This window comes from Nymphalis io, chromosome 15 (assembly GCF_905147045.1).
Source record: "Nymphalis io chromosome 15, ilAglIoxx1.1, whole genome shotgun sequence".
Taxonomy (NCBI): domain Eukaryota; kingdom Metazoa; phylum Arthropoda; class Insecta; order Lepidoptera; family Nymphalidae; genus Nymphalis; species Nymphalis io.
In genome coordinates this window covers 3,225,310-3,247,256 of record NC_065902.1, presented here as the reverse complement: position 1 = coordinate 3,247,256, position 21,947 = coordinate 3,225,310, and the positions used below count along the sequence as shown (strand labels likewise).

The window sequence follows — 21,947 nt, the reverse complement described above, 5'->3', positions numbered from 1 at the left end:
TGGGAACTAAGATGTTATGTCCTTTGTGACTGCACTTACACTGGTTCAGCATTAGTGTTTAGCGATAGAGTGTATGATGAGTGGGTGGTACCTACCCAGAATGGTTTGCACATAACCCTACCAAAAATTAAATAGATATGGTATTAAGGTAATTTGCAATAATTTTTATGTAACACGTTATTTTCAGAAAAGAAAAAAAATGTTTCAGTCGTAATGGAAAACAATGCAAGTCCAATCTGCAATTCGAAACAATTCCTCTTAAACACCTGCGTAATTACATGTAGAGCAGTTTTTTCGTTCGACAAATTCGTTACCAAATTTAAAATGAAAGGAAAATTGGTGAGTGAAAATATCTTTAATGTAAAAAAAAACTATTTAATTCTAATTTGAAATTCAAAAATATGTAGCCATTTATTTATTCATCAAAAATAATAATTGATTAAAAAAAATTAAACAGCATTATAAATAAATACATAACTTGAAATAATATTTTTTGTATGTATGTTCAGGTTCGTGGCATAAACATTTTATTCTGCCTTCTATTAAAAGAAACTGTGACACAATACAATAGTCCAGTCTTCAGTGAAATGCAACAATTCCTGTATAATCCGAACCCAAGCCTGCCAAATATATTTCAACAATACCCTAACCAAGAGTATGTTGACAATAAAAGGAATTTCAACTATGAAGAATATAATGATTACATGGAAGATAATACTTGCTCATGTGACGATTGTGATAATCTAAAACCATCTTGCCGAAATATGTGTCCTAATTGCGCTGTACCTTCATCCTTTCCGGTTCCTGGCTATGTATTTTTACCGTACCCTTATCCTTATCTTATGACGTCTAAACCTGCTAGTCGTTTTAAAAAATCAACGAAAACATCACATACAGTTACATCTACAATAAAAACTACATGTGAAGCGACAACCCAAAAAACGACTAAGGAAGTTGAACTTCAGAATGAAGATCGAACTAATATAGCTTTAATTGACAAATTAGATAATTCGAAAGTGCCTGATGTCATCTCTAAGCCACTCCAAGTAAAAGATAAAAGTCAATATATGATGACGGCATTAAGGCGAACTAAGCCTAATTGGGTACCCAAGTATGGAATACTGCCAATTTCTGATCAATTTGCGGAGAAATTGATGTTACAACTAAGAAGCATGAAGCTGCTGCATCCACGTAAAGATTATTTACGAGATGTTGATAATATCAAACTTGTTAATTATTAAAATGTAATTGTTATTTGTTTGGAGTAATTTGATATGATTATATCAGACATACTTTTAAAATATTTTTTTACGTTGCTTTAAAATTTCTCTTTTATATTTATAGATATTTCTATATAAAGTGATTTCAGTTTTTTACTTGCTAATAAAAATGTTTTATGTTTGTAATAAAATTATTTTCGTGAAACTCCATAGAATGTTGAGAAAAATAATAATTTAGTCTTTGAATAAATAATATAAACACAATAAATGAAGAAGGTAAATAAATTGATTTGGGCTTTAATATTAGTATTATGAATGTTGAATGAATAAAACATTTTCATAATAAAAAATCGATGCCGCTAGCAATTTTGTCACCGGTTTTCGTGGTTTGTACATTATTATTATTATTTAAATTGTGACCTATTAGTTTATAAAAACAATATATGACTTTATTTTTTACACAGTATTTTTTTTAGATAATCAACTTTGAAATTGTTATATTAATTCATAAATCATTATCTCAGTACGCACCTACTGTATATATTTAACACCCAGAACCGTATACACGGGCAGCTTATTTTGAACATTACGATGACCAGGAATATGTATGGCCAACAGAAAATAACAATTTAAAAACTCAATCTAACCATAGAAAAAGAAAGAAATACAGTTATTATTCTGGCAGTTCTGAGTTTGACTACGAAGCGAAGAGATTAAAATGCAAATGCTCTTGTAGAAAATGTGGTAAAAATAAGCATTCATATTATGAGCAACAAAAAGAGTGCTGTTTTTCTTTTTGCATTAAATGCTCTGATAAAAATAATGTATATGATTTTGATTATATGACTCATACTACGACTACTGAAACTAGTCCTGAATCATATGGTAATTTATGTCCATCATTACCTTGGTTTGAGTGTTATCAAGAAATAATGACTATCGATGAAGGCACAATTTTCGAAGGTTATACCATAAAATTTCACAAAAAGAAAGATAAAAAAAAGGATAAAAAAGATAAAGATAAAGATAAAGACAAAGACAAAGACAAAGACAAAGACAAAGACAAAGACAAAGACAAAGACAAAGACAAAGACAAAGACAAAGACAAAGACAAAGACAAAGACAAAGACAAAGACAAAGACAAAGACAAAGACAAAGACAAAGACAAAGACAAAGACAAAGACAAAGACAAAGACAAAGACAAAGACAAAGACAAAGACAAAGAAACAAACAAAGACAAAGACCAAGATAAAGACATAGATAAAGACATAGATAAAGATAAAGATAAAAACAAAGATAAAGACCAAGATACAGACATAGATAAAGATATTGATACAGACAAAGACAAAAATAAAGATAAAGACAAAGACAAAAACAAAGACAAAGATAAAGACATAGATAAAGATAAAAACAAAGATAAAGACCAAGATACAGACATAGATAAAGATATAGATACAGACAAAGAAAAAGACAAAAATAAAGATAAAGACAAAGACAAAAACAAAGATAAAGACATAGATAAAGACAAAGATAAAGATAACGGGAAAGACATAAATAATACAAAAACAACAGCAACTACTACTACTACTAATACAGCAACAACAGCAACAACCAAAACAACAAGTAGAGTATCAGAATCAACAGTTCCCTATCGAGGGAATGATGAAGGCAAATTGTTGCTTAATAGTTATTTTCCAAAAAAGAAGCAATGTCTTAGAAATAACTGCTTAAGAGATAATACAGGTCGTAAAATCGGGAGATATTTTTATAATGATTTGGTTATGCGACCTACAGTTGGTAGCACTTTCTACAATTTCGTCAACTATTAAATTAATCATAAGAGGTTCTAAACTTATTCGTCAACATTTACGTTTTTAGAAGATAACATAAATTTACCACCGCTGCAAGACATCTACTGCGTGACCTTTTTAATAAATAAGAAATCCGTTTAATTAGGGGCGTCAGCAAAACATTTATATTTAATTTTTTCCCATAATTATTATAAATCATTACTCGAAAGTATATCGCAAATCATTTTTTTATTCTTGAAATTATACTTTCTGTTATAATTCTATTTATTAGTAGAAATAAATAATATTTTCATCAATAATAAAATATAAATTAGATGAGAACGAATACATTAAAACATTATCAAAAGTATAATTTACAAAAGTTTACGATTCTTTTAATAATGCAATTAAGCATAAGAATATTTTGTGTATTTAATAAAATTAGAAAGCTGAATCTGAAATTTCAATCATATATAAGATTAATTATTAAAATGATTTTTATTACCAAATAATATGTATCTGAAAAAATGGACACCAGTCTTTTCACTTAAAACGATCTCTGACAGACTCTTAGAGAAAAATGTGGCATATACGAAAGGATGAGCGAACTGTAAATAATTGTAAAAATAGTAATATTTTACAAAAAATAATGTCTTATATAAAACCAATTTAAATTAGAATATAATAAATAGCAAACTACCTAATATATGGACATATATATCTGGAAATTCTTATAATAAATAATCAATAATACGAGTATAATATTGATTGTTTGGTATTTGATAATAAAGATGAACTAAAAGAGGTATACTAATATCTTTAGTTGTCCAAATAAAAAATACAACTAAAATGTAATAAGCATATTATTAAACTTCAAAAGTTAAAACTTAGCAATATTCACTCATAACCTAATAATTTTAAAACGAACCATTTCATGACCAAACATATTATGAATATAAAATACTTACTTATATAGTACATTATGTTTTAAACTGCCTTCATGTTTACAACTGATAATGAAAAACTGAAATTAAATGTATAGCTTCAGAAGATTATTTTACCGACAGATATAAACGAAACCTGTTGATAACAGGAATGATAACATTTATTCAAAATTAAACCAATGTTTGAAACAATAATTAAGGAAAAAAAATCACTTTTTTCACTTATTATAACACTTCACTTCGTTATTACATAAAGTCATGAAAAATGTTTACAATGTGACCGAATTATTCGTTTTAATATAAATTACCGATACAATGCCGACATGCAGCGTGGCCTGACCTTTCAGAAGTTAGCGCGACTGCGCGAGAGTCGCGCGGGGTCACAAACGAATTATTTTTAGAGTTGAAAGTTCGAAATACATCGTTTCAGGCGTCTTTCCATAGCTACATACGCTTCCGTTTATGTCTGGAGAAACTTAGATAAATATATTTTTTTAAATTGTTTGTTATGAAAGTTTTTTTTTTAAATAGTAATCAAGTAAAGGCTATATTCATTTCAGTAAAAATGTGTTTATGCTGTTACTATTATATTAATATTATTTATATTAATAAAAATAACTTTATAATAATTTACTATAGTAACAAGTAAATTATTAATCTGATAAATTAAAATATTAAGTTAAAAAAAAAAAACAGTTTTTTTATAAAACCTAATTATTAAATACACGTTTAAAAAAATGAAAATTAGGTACCTACATTATTATAAAACAAATCAAACGAATTCTCTCTCCTCGGTAATTTCAATATACATTGTGTGTTCAGGTGGTATCTATTATAGACTTGGCTCGTGCCTGCTCGACCCCTTGGTGTAAAGGTCAGATGTAATCGAACATTCTATCAACCACGGCTGCCATTAAATTGTTAAGCTTGACCTTTTAACAAACGCTACCTAACTTCGCAGATGAATTGAGCTGCTGCTAGATACTTTAATTGATAACATTTAATTAAATTCCTATAAAGTGAATAGTACGAGGAATCTGAATATACTGAGAATCTGAAAATTTTTATAAAGCGGCGTAGCGCACGCAAAACGAATGAACTTTGTTATTTACAAATATTTATGAATGAAACGTATATGAGTGAAATGAATATTTTGAACGTATAAATAAAAACAACTATAAAATAAACATTTTTTTATTGGAATATTACAATACAATAAACCGTACTTAATTATTGTAATTGAAAATATTTATTCGTCATATAGTTACGTTGTATAATTAAGATAAAAACATATGTTGCATTTTTAGTAAAAGGACATATGTCTAAATTGTGTCGTTACACAAAAAATTATAAAATTACCATTAATAGAGAGAGAAATAGGTATTTTAAACGCCGAAATCAATTGACTCGTTTAATTACAATAAGTGCTCTTTTTTGCGTATCGCCGTTGTTTCAGCTAACACTCGTGTATTAAAATAACTTAAGAGAAATTGTCGTAATTACAGTCTTATGTTTGGCTATAACGAGTGTGAGTTTTGTTTAATTAGGCGCGGGTTCTGCTACCTAAAATATACTGAACAAATCCGAATCAGCGGTAGTTTTATATTTAATTCACCTTGCAAGGATCTTTCTTACTTTGATTTTGATTTTGAAGACAACGCAAAGCAAGTTAGCGAAGTGTTAGCTTATTTTACATCTCTTTTTAATTATTCATTTGCTTTAATAAAAATCAGTAGATATGATTATATCAAATTATTTACCAGTAATAAATAATTTGAATACAAATCAATTACTAAATAAAATGTAACCCCTGAACAAGAAACTAAAGCAAATGGTCTAAATTAATAAATTGCTACGTATTTAGCATAATTTTAGTAGGTAACAAATTAAGCCTCGGCAACTTTAAGCTCTTAAAATATAGGGCGTGACTCTGAAATCATAAGCAAGGGCCTCACGTGTCCTATTTCAGAGAGATGAGGATAGCTTAGCACAGACGTACGTATAAGCGAGAAGTGCGGGGAGCAAGGCGCGAAAAAAATTACAACCTTGATTTCGGTTAAAGAGCGAATAACCGACCAAACCATGAGTCAACTTGTATCTGACTGTATGAACAGTAGTATCTAACAAATTAAATCGAGTATTTTTAAGTATTAATACTGCGCCTTTAAAAGGATGATGCTAATTTACATTTCGCTTGCATGCTATGCTGTATTATACGACGTCAAAGTAGACGATGAATGTTTTATTTTAATGTATAAAATATGACAAGTGAAAGTGCATTATTATTGCGTTTTATTATAATCTCTTTTACCTTTAAAAATCTACTCGTGCAATACAAATATCTCGATATTAATTCGAGAAATGTTCCCCTTCTGTGAAAATGATGTCGCAAAAGAGGCCGCGGAGCAGGAGCGGGAAGAGAACGCCGCTGCAGACCTGCTCCGCCGAAGAAGACCGGGGAGAAGAAAGAGGCGCTATGCGCACCTACTCCCTCCGCCGCAATAGGCGTCGCCGGGACTAGGGGGTTCTCAGTACCCTGGCAATCCCTCTAGAGAATGGAGGCCTGCAGAGGCAGGCCGTCCGTCAGAGCGTCGCGGTAGCTTGCGCAAGCGATCCCGTGGCGCTCCTCGTTAAGTCGAAAAGGGTACTGCTGGTTTTTTAGTGGGTATCCCGAAGTTAGGCGTGCACTCGGCGCCTCGGATATCGGCGAGCCCCACATACCCCACTACTGTTCCCTTGGGGAAAACGCGTAATGCGTTTTTAAGCGAAAGAAAAAAAAAGGTTAGTGGCGCATTGATGTAAGCTATGGGCGTTGATGACTACTTACCATCAGGTGGCCCAAATACTTATGTAATAAAAAAAAACATGAATTTTAATTTTTTTAGAAACGGTAATTTCAACGGTTAAGAAAAATTTATTGAACCTGGGAAACTTATAAAAGGAAAAACAAACACGCGTGAAATATATAACCAGCTTTTATTGAAGTCGGTTAAAATTAAACATTAAACTAAAAGGAAACATAAATCATACTCAAATACATAATACATTTAATAAAATAAACATAACATGTGTTTAAATTTCATAGATTTTTTCTTATATTAGGAAGTACACAGCCATTTTTGACATTACAAAAAGCTACATATATATCATTTATTGAGGTTATTGCCTCATCTAACCAATATTATATATATTAATTGAATTAACCTAATTTATTATAAATTTTAATACCGTTAAGTATCTATTAATTAAAAATTGTACTAACAATTAACTAGTCCACATACAAGTGTTTGTCGATAATTATTTACAAATACAATTATTACATATAAAAAAAATAAACTACAACGATGACAATTATTTCAAGCACCTCAAAAAGCAAGAGAACCAAGTCCTCAAAATACTAAAACTTGTACTCAAAGTACAGACAACAAAATAACGTTCTATTTGTAAATGCATTCAAATTGAGACTTAGTACATTAACTTAAGGTTCAATTTCACTATAAAAATACGGAAGACATTTTTATTAAAGTTAAAGTATTTTGTTTCTTATTTTAATAATCATATGATGGAGTTCTCTATGGTGGAGATGGTGTATATTTGTCAATCTTTTGTCCGGTCCGTCATTCAATAATGATCATTGTATCAGTGTGATAAAGTCGATTTTCTCTAAACATTAATTTGTTCTATGTATATGTCATTGTTCATTTAGTCTGGATAGCTAGATAAGAGATTAGTTCCTGGAAACTTGTAACATACCACGCAGCTCTCTTCTTAACTTCTTCTCTTACTACGTTACCACCAAAACCTTAAACAATAATTAATATTATATATAAGTGTTTGTTACATCGAAATTAATAGAAAAAAAAAATCAAATTTAAAGTAAAAAAATTGTATTATCGGTTATTATACACAAGAATTGTTTACGAAACGTGATTCCCAATAAAAAAATGCTTCGTATGTTTCCAAGTCGCAAGATGCTCGTTAGTCGTAACTCAAAACAGTTCGGTTACTACGTACTGATGTACAATAACGATTCTTTAAATATAGGACTCAGGCGTTAGTCAATATCATCATTTAAAACATATATATATACACGTTCGGAAATTATTTATAAAAAACGGAATGACGTTTATTAAATTTTAAACCCTCAACAATTATACAATAACAGCAATGCAAACTGTAAGATCATTATCAGTATTATTTGTTTCGCGTGTGTTAACTTAAACACTGATTTCTCTCTTTCTGTCATCATTGATATGACATTGGAAAGAAGAAGACACACCATTAGTATAGACTTACACACATTTACGTTTTAATAAGTTATAAAAAATTACCTATAAATGCGTCGGCGGGTGGACTTGCTTCAGCGTCAGTGGCACCGTCGCCGACCATGATCAGTCGCTGGTAGCCGTGCTGTTCCTTCAGCCGTCTGATCACCATACCCTTACCACCTGACCTTGATGTTGGTTCATTCTCATCGAAGCCAGCATATTCGCCTGCAGACAAAAATAGTTCGAATTTAGAATATATAACAATAATTTGAATCATAAATATAATTTTACTCTCATAAGATTTCAAGACGCACTTCGATGCTTTACAATAAATTGATACAAGAATTAACAATACATTCTACAAAGAGCACATACCGCTATCAATAAAATAAAATAGATAAAAATCAATATCTTATTCCTTATGATTTTTAAAACACATAAACAATTTTTCAATAAACAATTAATTATTCTATTTTTAAAATAATGCATGTCAAAACAAGACGCAATCTGTGGCCCACTTCCCATTTGCGTAAAGAACGTCTCAATGAGCACGCACTGATTGCGTGCGCGATAACGAAGTATTGTTTTTCTGTCAAACTGATTTATAAGCTTAATCATCAAACAAACGAAAATCAACTCTATTAATAAACGTATACGATTTATTTCTCTAAATATCTATTTAAATAAAACGTTACTGGAATTTACACCTTAGTACGTACAAATAAAGACAATTTTTAGTTGAACGTAGTTTCCAACTTATCTCTCTAGGTGACAGTAAACACGTCGTCGAGAAATGGTCTGAGTGTATTGCATTAGTCAGGTTAAATGTCAATCCAGTGGGGTCTGTTACGTATAAAATTATCAATTATTTTAATTATACATGTTATAAATAAAATGTTCACAAATACACCGAGGGAATCGAATATAAACAATATAAATGATTTATTATCTGTAATATTTGTATGCTAATTTTTTAAATATTTTTAACTTTAATACGCTATGAAAGAGTTTTATAAATATAAATAGTATTCATAGTAATACTTATTTTCTCAACATTCTAATCGTTTTATTAAACCTCAAATTAAACCCTCCCTAAGATACTAAATGCGAACGTTTTGTTTATTTGTTTACGCAAGTTTTTAATTAATTGCGATTTTTTTCTCTAATCATAATTCATCTAAATAGTTTAAATAAAATATACTTGTCATAAATTTAGCGCGAAAACGCCACAGATTATTAATAAGCAAATTGTTCATAGTTACACATGTATACTATGGACGGGTCAAATGCTAATATAACGTCGATTATATAAATGAATGATATCATTTGAACTATAAATGTCAGATTATACGGTAAAGTTAACTGTTGAATAAGGATCTATGTTTTTAGAACGTTTTAAGTGGGAAATATATGTATAATATATACAGCAGTATAATCTAGCCACGAGACAAATTAAAACATATTGTATTAAGTATATATTTTTAAGGATAATTTATATAGGAAATTTATTTTTCCGTTAGTAGGGAAAATTATATGTGAAATTGTCAGCTCGATGAGGTTTATTTTAATTAGGTATTCCTTTTATATAATAGAAGCGGTATGTGTATTCCATAGCAATTGAAATACGACGACCGGAGAAATATCAGGCGCTTAAGGGCTTAACACATTTACCAACTAAGAACTGCTACTGAAAAAAAATTGACAGAAAAACAATAACTTTTATCCCGAAAATAGGCAACAGAGTCTGCAGCCTTATACAGACGTAACTAATGAAGTTAAACAGTAACAATGGTCATTTGACAGTGTTGCCAACCTCTGAAAAGCATCCCTCCTAGCACCACCTCGAAATGACCGATGTTTCCTGGCCGATGAATTGAAATAAATATTAGGTAAAAAAAAAATGCAAAACAAGTACAGCAAGCAGCAGTAAACTTGAAATTAACCCGATTATTAATTGAACTGAAGAGTTAATCCCACGAAAGAATTCCTCTAAAATTTTATCTGACTTCACCCCAAAAAGGGGAAAGGCCCCGTAGTTGGAAACACTGCAATTTGATTTACTCAGTGATTCAATCGGAACATATATTGCTTGAAGGTCTCTAGATGATAAACAAGTTTCCATCAAGTAACTAATATCAATAACTTCTTAACATCCTACAAACACTTAAACCGTATGCACTTGTAAAGTCATTAAAGTTTATTCACCTTGCATTCGTTATCACCACATGTATTCCTTATCAGATAATTAGTGCATGTTATTTTCAAGATAATCAAAACTAAACTTAATTGATAAATTAACTAACAAAAAATGATAATACCGACCTAGATACTAGATAACTGAATGATAATTATAATCAAATTATATAAATGTATTTAAAATAAAAATTAAAAAGGAAAAACAACTTTAAAAAAAAAACACAATCTTAATCTGTATATCGTAAAATCGTTATCAAGAAATATATAAATAAGGATAAATAACATGTTTTGATACTTGAATGTTACAAAAACAAATTTTGCAAACAACTAAATTTAAGTAGTTTTAAAATATAATAGTTATGTGAACAAAACAAAAAGATTAGCATAAAATATGAACTTGAAAATTTATAAAGAAAAACATGTTATATATATTTATATGAATCCTATAACTCTCAAAGTCAATGAATAAATTGCTAGTAAATGTGGCACTGCGGTTTTGTCGATTGAAAATCTGCGATTCTCAATCGACGAATCCTTCATAATAATGATTTCCTTCGCTGAGCACGAGATGAATTATAAACACAAATAACACACTTGAAAATTCAGTGGTGCCCGGGTTTGAACTCGAAATCATTAAGTTAAGATGCTTTTCTTCTCCACTGGGTCATCACGTCATTTTTAGATATATTTATATCCTAATAGCTATTAGAATATGTATCTACTGATGTAAAGTCTAACGTAATTATAACTATTTGTATCAATTTCTTCAAAAACATTGTATTTGGGATATACCTCGAGACGAAATCCAAAATCTGACTTCTATAAAGTTGTTATACGCCGAAAATTTTAATGAATTTTGCGCCTTATTTATATATGATGTAAGGGTCAACGTATTGAAACACGCTCTAGCTCAATGCTACTTAGTACTTCACGTTACTTCAATGATAACACAACGACCTCATTCTCTGGAGGCGTGCCCCGCTGTTTATCAACATGGAAATTATGCTTTTGTTTATGATATCATATAAAACATTTATAAATAATCCATTGTTATTCGTTGCTAATATTTCATCATGGCTATATTTATCCGTATAACTACCACGGTACAAAAACTTCATCTAATTATTGGTACAACAATATATATACTAATTTAATAAGAAAAAAGATTAGATTTTTTTGTATGTTTGTTTGTGATGGACAAACTGGAAATTTATTAAATCGATTTAAAAAAATCTTTCACGTATAGAAAGCTACATTATCAGCGAGCAACATAGACTGTATTTTATTTTTAAAAAAAATTAGAGAAAAATTGGCGTAAAAAGATAACTGGTGAATTATGGGATAGCAACAAAAACACAAAGAAGACGTCTTGCCTGCTCCAATCGAAGAAGAAGTTAAGATAAACAAACCTTAGATTAATAGACTTGGATTTTTTATTCGATATAAGAGTTCTGCTATATTATGCACTAAACACATATCATGAGTAGTACAGTACAGTAACAGCCTGTGAATGTCCCACTGCTGGGTTAAGGCCTCCACTCCCTTTTTGAGAAGAAGGTATGGAGCTTATTCCACCACGCTGCTCCGATGCGAGTTGGTGGAATACACGTGGCAGAATTTCAGTTAAATTAGACACATGCAGGTTTCCTCACGATGTTTTCCTTCGCCGTATAGCACGAGATGAATTATAATTACAAATTAAGCACATGAAAATTCGGTGGTGCTTGCCCGGGTTTGAATCCACGATCATCGGTTAAGATTCACGAATTCTTACCACTGGGCCATCTCGGCTCACATCATGTGTAATATATATATATTTATAATATAATACTATTTCACATATATCCACTTTCATTTTACTTTCAAAGTTCCGATATCAACTTCGTCGACATACGAAACGTCATTTCTTACAATACCATAGATTATACAAGATATCAACCAATTATATCACGACAATTTAATGAACAAGTTGTTTTTTTGTCTTAACTGCTCCTGTTGTTGGAATAAGCTATATGAATATGAATCTACACTCTGAAGAAATTGAAGAAGATTATTTATAAGTTAATAATTATGAATCATAATGAATATTATATAAAAAATGTGTTTTAGCTATCATATTACAATAGCTGTTCAGTACTAAACGTTACTAGTCCGCCCACCTATATACCAGTTCGAAGTAATATAACCTTTCTTAATAAATGGGTTATCTAACGCAGAATAATTTATACAGATGCAAAATCCAGATTAGCGAGTTCAAACAAACCGAAATTTCCATAAATTATACCATTAATATGAATGATACATGAAAAATATAATATATATATATATATATAAAAATATAGGTAAAAAAATATATTGGTATCTCTTTCTTATGCGTTTAAAATAGCAATAATAACTTAATAGGACATATTGTCTGTCGTCTGTAGTCTGTAAAGTTCGTTTAGTTCATGGATCAATAAAATTATCACCATTATCTATGGAAATCCATAATTCTTCATGCATTTTATTATAACACCTATTCAAACTATATTCGTTTTTAGACGCTTAATATTTTTTTCCTTATATTTATAAATAATTTTATGTTAAAATAACCTCTTATTAAAATGATATCAAAGAATGTGTCTAGATATTATCTTAGTATCTCTTAAAAGATACGCTTAATGTTTGCAATTTATGTTATTCTAATCAACTTTAACTTACCATTAAAGAAGAATTTGAGTCTATTGGCGTAGACATTGGATATAGGGATGCCTAGTTTTACAGCCACGGGTTCTATTAAGCTCCTGAAACCCCCAGAGACCAGGTACACGTCAACTCCACGCTCGTGTAAGGTTTTCACTAATTCGCTGGAAATAATATAATGGTCATATTATAGATTAGCTTAATACATAATTCACCGCGAGAATTAATAAGTAATCAAAACGTATCATTTGACCAAACTTAAAAAATAAATAAAAAAGTTATAGGAATATCCATTATGTCATATGTGTCTTATCTTATACAATTATAAACAAATTACATTTTGACAAATCTTCCATACAAAATTTTGCAAAAGTTTAACTTTAGAGCTTAATCCACCACGCTTTTCCAATGCCGTTTGGAGAATGACCATGTGGCCAATGAACTTAACATACATGCATGTTTTCTAAGAGAAATTATCAACACACAAATTAAGCATATGAAAACTGTGTTGTTTTAAATCTGTAGTGTTCGGTTTAGATTCACGAGTCCTGGCTTTGCTATCTCGTCGCTTATTTTATTCTAATATTAATTTCAATTGTATAGCTCAGACTATTTGGGAGAAAATACATTTTTAAATGACAAACGATAACAGTGATTTTATGCGAGTTCTATTAATTTATAACGTTAGGTATAAAACAATCAAATTTAGTTATATATCTCTCATTAGGATTAATTTATTATTGTGCATATGTTTTAATTAGGTTTATTGCAAATATGACCTCCTTTTTCGAAACCTTCTTTTTATAAATTGATACACACACATTTATCAGGAATTTCTATCGCTCAATATTTACTCTTTGAATCGGTCGGGTCACCGAATGATAGCCAGCCAGCGAGGCGGAAATAACCAGTTAAATTGCATATTATTTACATGAGCGTGCTCAATATTTGGTAATTATGTATGTTGTTGACATATTGCGGTCGATCTTTGCGTAACTTTGATAATGTATTATTAGAAGACCTAAGAACACACACGGTATACAATTTGATAGAAATTTGTGAGATTAATTTCTTTTATTTAAGGAATACAAAAAAAAAGATAAAATTAAAACTTACGCGATACCAGGAGTCAGATGAATGGGAAATGTGTCTAAAAATTCTTTAATCTGGTTTACATTCGGTCTAATTATATCCAGCCTCTTTTTGAGTGCTTCCTGGAACGTCATATTACCACCCATAGCCTCGGCAGTTCTAAAATATAAAAAAATACAATAAAGGAAATCATCTATTATATACCTAAATATCAAGGTAAAGGTTAAAAGGAAACAACATGACCAAATTATTATTTGCTAGCTATCGAATCTAGTTGCCACAGATAAGCATCGTGAATATTTATGAACTATAAAACTTAAAAATAGTCTAATTCACCTGTTATCTGTGACTCATATCACGAAATTACAAATTCGATAAGAGTTATTTAACGTTGCTGCGGCGTGTCAATGTTTTGACGAAAAACTTTCCATGAACATATATTACGTATACCTACATAAGGATGCTTAAAAACGGGACCGGATTTCGAAGGAAATATCTATAATATCCTTACTACTTACTATAACAATAATAATTGGAATAAGTTTTAAAGCTCAAAAAACCCTTCTCTAAAACGGAGAGGAGGCCTTAGCTCAGCAGTGGGACGTTCACAGGCTGTTACTGTACCGTATATGTATAATTATTTAGTAAAATCACAATTTGAATATTTAGTCGAAATACGGATATCACCTAAAATAAACTTATAAAAGTAATATTCCAACTCGAACACCGGACACCAAAACTACAAATATATAAGAAAACTAAAATATTAAATTTTTTTTTTTTTATAGAATAGGAAGGTGGACGAGCATATGGGCCACCTGATGGTAAGTGGTCACCAAACGCCCTTAGACATTGGCATTGTAAGAAATGTCAACCATCGCTTATAGCCAATGCGCCACCAACCTCGGGAACTAAGATTTTATGTCCCTTGTGCCTATAATTACACTGGCTCACTCACCCTTCAAACCGGAACACAACAATATCACGTATTGCTGTTTTGCGGTAGAATATCTGATGAGTGGGTGGTACCTACCCAGACGAGCTTGCACAAAGCCCTACCACCAGTAATATTAAATATTACACAATAATACATATATATATAATGTTGATTAACATTAAATATTTTTGTGATATATCACACTTTAAATATTAAATATAAAGGAATAAAGAGATTGACCTTACTAAATCACAAACGAATTATGAAAAGAAAACTTTATTATTCAAAGGATAAATTACATTTATAACAATGAACAAATTAACTTCATTTCGATCTTACAAATTCGACCCTGCATAAAAATAATTTGACCAGCTCAAAACAACAACCTGTTCTTTATAACCGGTTCGAATCTAAAAAAACATCAAATTTGGTGGCAGCATTTTTTTTTATTTACGTTGCGGAAATACACTTTCAATGTTTGTTGTTAGTTTCATAACATAACATCTTTGTTAATATTATATATACGAATTCGTCTATTTGATTGACCTGCCGTCCTGGCAATTGGCATCGGAATTTTGCATAGATATAGCTTATGGACCGGGAAGTTATACGAGCTAGCTAGCTAATATTATAAATGCGAAAATTGTTTTATCTTACGCTTTTACGTCTTAACGACTCAACTATATCATTAAATTTTGCAAACACGTTGTCGGTACAGAAAAGGACATAACCGTAACCGTAACAGCCTGTGAATGTCCCACTGCTGGGCTAAAGGCCTCCTCTCCTCTTTTTGAGAAGGTTTGGAGCTTATTCCACCACGCTGCTCCAATGCGGGTGCATTGAAAAGGACATAATATTAACTATCTATATATGACAAGCGATTATCGATTACATTTATTATACAATATTAATAATCAAAAGATACGCTTAGATACTGTTGTTAAGCTATAAGAATTGTTTTAATTTAAGGTTGATTGCGTAATCTGTATTGTAGATATTCTTACACTGTTACTAGGTCACCTACATATATTAATATGCCTCTAGGCTTCATCTGTACTTGTAAATAAGTGGATGTTTTTTTGTAATTATTAACGGAAATAAAAAAATACTAAATCGATATACAGAAACTTATACTAGGAGGTGTAGCGCGTTTCGGAGAAGTTTCGGACGTTTTCGTATATTATATTATTATAAAAGTATCAGTGGTTCGCAGTTTCACCCGATTTATTTATTTATTTATTATTTAATAGGAAGGCGGACGAGCATATGGGCCACCTGATGGTAAGTAGTCACCAACGCCCATAGATATTGGCATTGTAAGAAATGTTAACCATCGCTTACATTACCAATGCGCCACCAACCTTGGGAACTAAGATGTTATGTCCCTTGTGCCTGTAATTATACTGGCACACTCACCCTTCAAACCGGAACACAACAAGTACTGTTGTTTTGCGGTAGAATATCTGATGAGTGGGTGGTACCTACCCAGACGAGCTTGCACGAAGCTCTACCACCAGTAAAAGTATCTGTGGTTCGCAGTTTCAACAGATTTATACACTCGACATAAGTTTTTTAATTATTAATAATATAGCCCTGCGTGTGTGTGTGTGTGTGTGTGTGGTGTGTGTGTGTGTGTGTGTGTGTGTGTGTGTGTGTGTGTGTGTGTGTGTGTGTGTTGTGTGTGTGTGTGTGTGTGTGTGTGTGTGTGTGTGTGTGTGTGTGTGTCACAATACAAGGTTATAAATGTCAAGGTCATGATAAACATGAATTAACCACACGAAAACTCAGTAGCGCATGCCTATACACGCGAACTTCATTTAAGATTCACGTATTCTATCCACTGAACTGTTATTTGTGCCAACTGGCAGATTGTTTTGCCAATCTTGTGAGTTAGATATGACAATACTAAACTTACAAGAGGATAGAATGGGTATTGCAAGCAATGTGACTACCATATACCGTCCACAGAAAATAAACAAACAATTACCAGATAATCTAAAAATTTACAAGAAAAACTATTTAGACCTGGTTACTGGAACAACATTAACAATATTCTGAAACCCTACACTATTTAATCTATATTCGATCAATAATATTTAATGATATAATAATTATTTATTTGATAACATTTAACATTTCCCTATAATAAATATTAATTAAAAAACGTACTTAATTTCGTAAAAACTACGTAATAAAAAAAGCTTATATAAACAATTAAATTAAAAAGTCAATAATGTTGAAGTGTTACCGATAAGTATTACGTTTCGAAGTCTCTAGAAACGGTAACAGCGAATTTAATAAGGAAAGTTGTACTCACAATCTCTTCACCTCCTCTCCCTTTCCACAGAACCTGGCGAGCTCGTCAATGCCTTCATCCTGGATGACAGTGGAGTCAACGTCGAAACAAATACAATCGGTTGTTCGGAACAACTCCTGGACACTCTGCTGTGGTGACATTACGCTTATGGAGACCAGCGAGAGAGTTTTCAACGTTGCCAAGTGGAGATTGCTTTTTAAACTGCAAATAAATATATAAATTTATATTTAGTATAACGCCTACTGTATTCGTATATAGTCAGTGAGTTTAAAAGATAATTTTAATATTTAAATTAAACACCTACTTCTTATGTTCTAAATTAAACGGTTCATGCAGCAAGCATTGTTACTTCTAATGATAATTGAGCTAAGTATTAACGTTATAGGCCCTATTTATATATTTCATTAAAACTGTATATTATTTTCCTTGTAAATTACAACTTATAATAACATGCATATTATTCACAATTAGTATTACCGAAGGTGTCGAACGTCATCAGCATTAACCATGAACTAAATAAACACCAATCACATGGAATAAGGAAAAAAAACATGTTACGGTTATCTACTTCACGTACAAATATAAACGAACAATAAAACGAACATTAATATACCATGCATAGCGTGCAGTAAATATATTCCTTTACTAAATAATAAAATTTAAACCTGTATAAAGCCATTTTCGTTGTCTTCTCAAAAATGAATATAGAACAAAACGATATAACTGTTTAACTGGTTCTAAGTGAATAAAATTATTTATCTTTCGAATAAGGTTAAGATACAATTAAATGAAACCCACTTAACCGGAAACTATCGCGAACACGCCTCCGTCGAGTTAGATATCATATAGTACAGTGTACTCGGACCATTTTTATCGCCTTATATCCACCAGCTTCCCTCAGATAAGACTATGATGCGAGCTACAACACTTCTATCTGAGAGCTACGTACTATGAATGACGTCACAACGTCATATTCGCTTAAAGACATGCGGCCAGACAAGAGAAATATTTAAAGTAAGGGCGTCGAAACGACAGCTATCTCGCTCACTCGCGATATAAGAGTATGGAATGTTTGTGGAAACACTTGTTTTGCGAATTGCGTCGAGCGCAAAACCACCTTATCAACCGTCAGCGACGTAAAGTGATATTGATAATATTCTTGTTTTTATTTAAAAGATGCAAAATACTAAAATGTTTCTAAGTAAACATTCGAAATCAAAACATAATATATGTATTTATATTACACTTGTACTAATGCTTTTATATTCTGTGTATTTATGGGATTGTATGATTTATTGTATGATTGATTGGATTACTTATTTTTCGTTTGGTTAGGTGCAATGTGTAAATGCATATGTAGAATGAACACACATGCAACAGTAGCAAAATACAACAATGAAACGTCATTAAGTAGGTACATAAATAATTATGTTATGAAACTTGTAGCACCAAGTCACCTACTCTGCTAAATCAATAAATCTTTACTAGGGCAAAATATTCGTTGCTATTATAAAATGCTGCAGATGTTTTCAATTTGACCATTATATTATATATTAAAATTTATTCAATTAAAAAACTATATTAAGAGAGATGCAAGAATATATATTTATAGTTGATAAAAAAACAGAGTTAGTGTTTTGTTGATTTTCATGCAGGATAATATAAACATAAATTTAATTGTAATTAAACAATATACCTATGCAATATAATTAATATAGAAAAATAAATACTAAGCTTCTTGCTAGTTTTTCTTAGTAGTCTACATTGCAAGCCAGTGGTTGCTTTACATTTAAAATTGTCAAATGCTCGTAAGAGTCTACTTGAACAAAGTATAATTTAATTAATTTATTTATAATCTATTTTGCTCTATAAGAGTTACATAGAACGAAAAATTGATAAATCAATATTATAAAAGTAATGAATTGTTTTTTTTGTTTTTATATTATAGCGGTTCACATCTGTCATAGGTGATTAAAAATATTTAAGATTTTCTATTATTATCATGAATCTATGCAATATAAAAGTTAATTACATCACAAGGTATTGTTTAATAATAACAACAAAACTCATATCAATGTAGATACTGCTACATTTTTTACTTTGTATTTTTTTATACCCAAATAAATTACAATTTTTTATTTCATATTTTGGATTATTTTAAAAACTTTTTAAATGAAAATATTAAATTGAATTCTACATAATAAAATATTTATAATTATTTTTTACAACAATAACAAAATATATCTTATTTTTTGTTATAATTTCACGTCATTTTATTAAAAAGATTATTAAAATCAGGTTATCAAATGGATATTGATTAACAGTTAGTCATTTTCAACATGCCATTGAGAACAGTTAATTCTTAATATTATCAGTACATATGTTGCAAGGTTATCATTTGTATTTGTCATGCAAACATTGCGTGTCCATAATTTATTCTTTAAGCATAATTTATTCTAAGCATAATTTATTATTCTTTCTTAAAATGTATTCTGGGCAATATTTGAAAATCATTATTTTTATGGGGTTTAATTATTTATTTTTTTAATTTACACCCCAATGGTAGACTAATATTGTTTTAAACCATAAAATGCAGAAATATGATTGTTGTTTTTAAATATATACTAAACCGTACAATCTAGACAATTTCAATTTGAAATATATAGTCTTTTAGGATTATTAGCTTTGTATTTTTTTTTTATTATCATACGATTAGAAAGTTTACAAAACTATAATAAATAGGAAATATATTGTATTTAATTTAATTCCATCTTGAAAAACTCTCACACTGGTTATTTGTAAAATTTTATTGTATTCTTTTATAATAGTTTTAGATAAACAAGAGAATTGCGACAGAAATGTCTCAGTTATATTTAACAAATAAATTGATATTCAATGACTTCGCTTAAAGTTATAATAACTTGTTTAAGCCAGATTTATTTGAATTATGATATTCATACATCTCTATTTACAGTGGAAACTAGTTCACAATAGATCTTTATGTTTATTAAAGCACACTTTTCCATACATTTTAGGACTTTCATTGATTATATAGTTTTATTTTAATTATGGTAAATATTTATAGATTCCGATAGAAAATATATTCTACTCTTTTATTTTGAATTTAATATATTAAAACATAATTTATTTATTATAATTGTAAGCTCTATAAATTACATGACAAAATAAATTATTTAACAAGCCAATACAAAACGGAAATTAGTAGTTTGAAGTATTTGTTACGCAATTTATTGTTTCATCAATTAGTTACAAATTACAAATAACGATGTAATAGTAAATAACATACTTACAGCCTTTCCCACAAGAAAGAATATTAAAATGTGTAATTGTGCTACTAAAAACTAATCGCTATTTTAGTATCAATATTGATCAACAATTAAAATCAACTTAAAGTTAAATTGTAGTGAAAATAAATAAATAATTTTAGTACAAAAAATCACAGCTACTTCTGTTCTTATTTACATTTTACAACCACATTGTCATTATGCAGGTTTTGACTTTTGGTTTTGACATTGAAACTTTTAAATTAAGAGAACTAGAGAAGACACAAACTCAGTTCGTTTTACACCTGTCAGTGCCACTACTTGGTCCTGATTCGTTTCTTAAATGTATGCTAAACTTACACATTGTGTAATGCAATCAGACATGAATCTATGTAGTAATTAGAGAATTGTATCTTTAAGTAAATTATTGCTTGGAATGGGGATTTATAATTTAATGGCGATAGTAAGCTTACATGATGTTGTTTACCGCTTATTTAAATCAATACATTTAGGGACACTTTCTGACACATTTTATTAAATTATATTTTTTATTTTATTTTATGATTCTCTGTTGAAAAAATTATTGAATTAGTCCTTGTAATTGTTGCCCTTAATGGAGTTGTATTAATTAAAAAAATAAAATGTTGGCGGGAACACGAAAAAAATTTTTAGTAGGTGAAAGTGCCTAATATTATACTAAATACTTCTTATTTTTATAATTTAACGTGCATACTAATTATTACATTTTTTAAAGATATCAAACGCATATATTACACTTAATACATATATTTATATAAAAGAAGAAATGAATGTTATTCAAAATAAAGTACTTTCATTCAAAGAAACAGCAAGATCTAAATCTAAAACTGAATTAGTTCGAAAAGATGCTGCGCGGGGTAAGTTGAGAGAAGATAACAAATGTGATCAAATTAAATTATACGATAAGGTTATCAGATATTATAATTATATAAAGGTAATGTAAATTATGACTATGATTTCTACTACTTTTTGGGGAATTCGTAGTTCGGAAAACTCACATAATTGTGTTATGAAGAACAGTGACATATCCATGCGTGAGGTCATGGTCACCTTCTGTTTAAGTCATTACTTTGATTACGCAATTTCTTAATCGTTCATCGGTTGCTACCAACAAATTTTCATTCGATAATATAAACGTAAAAAAAAACAAATTTTTTGTGCTAACGACAACATTGAAC

At 29.9% G+C, this 21,947-nt stretch overlaps 3 protein-coding genes across 9 annotated transcripts; 2 read left to right on the top strand and 1 right to left on the bottom strand.

Moving 5' to 3' along the window:
* The first annotated feature begins 305 nt into the window (after positions 1-305).
* Positions 306-1,241, top strand: LOC126773927 (uncharacterized). Its single transcript, XM_050495187.1, has 2 exons — positions 306-339; positions 510-1,241. The coding sequence occupies exons 1-2, from the start codon at positions 325-327 to the stop codon at positions 1,239-1,241; spliced, it is 747 nt and encodes a 248-aa protein (XP_050351144.1). The 5' UTR covers positions 306-324.
* A 194-nt stretch (positions 1,242-1,435) lies between these two features.
* Positions 1,436-3,264, top strand: LOC126773898 (serine-aspartate repeat-containing protein C-like). 2 transcript variants are annotated; one of them, XM_050495145.1, is made up of 2 exons: positions 1,436-1,606; positions 1,697-3,264. In XM_050495145.1, exon 2 carries the CDS (start codon positions 2,063-2,065, stop codon positions 3,047-3,049), a length of 987 nt encoding a protein of 328 aa, XP_050351102.1. In that variant the 5' UTR covers positions 1,436-1,606; positions 1,697-2,062; the 3' UTR covers positions 3,050-3,264. The 2 variants fall into 2 exon arrangements, with proteins under 2 accessions (XP_050351102.1, XP_050351103.1); XM_050495146.1 differs by having other exon boundaries at positions 1,448-1,606; positions 1,685-3,264.
* A 3,645-nt stretch (positions 3,265-6,909) lies between these two features.
* On the bottom strand, positions 6,910-20,777 carry LOC126773899 (phosphoserine phosphatase). 6 transcript variants are annotated; one of them, XM_050495152.1, is made up of 6 exons: positions 20,758-20,777; positions 17,447-17,647; positions 14,217-14,351; positions 13,119-13,264; positions 8,286-8,447; positions 6,910-7,756 (listed from the first exon to the last, which is right to left on the bottom strand). In XM_050495152.1, the coding sequence occupies exons 2-6, from the start codon at positions 17,584-17,586 to the stop codon at positions 7,653-7,655; spliced, it is 687 nt and encodes a 228-aa protein (XP_050351109.1). In that variant the 5' UTR covers positions 17,587-17,647; positions 20,758-20,777; the 3' UTR covers positions 6,910-7,652. The 6 variants fall into 6 exon arrangements, with proteins under 6 accessions (XP_050351109.1, XP_050351106.1, XP_050351107.1 ...); XM_050495149.1 differs by lacking the exon at positions 20,758-20,777 and adding an exon at positions 18,245-18,403; XM_050495150.1 differs by lacking the exon at positions 20,758-20,777 and adding an exon at positions 18,250-18,400.
* Between the last annotated feature and the right edge of the window lie 1,170 nt (positions 20,778-21,947).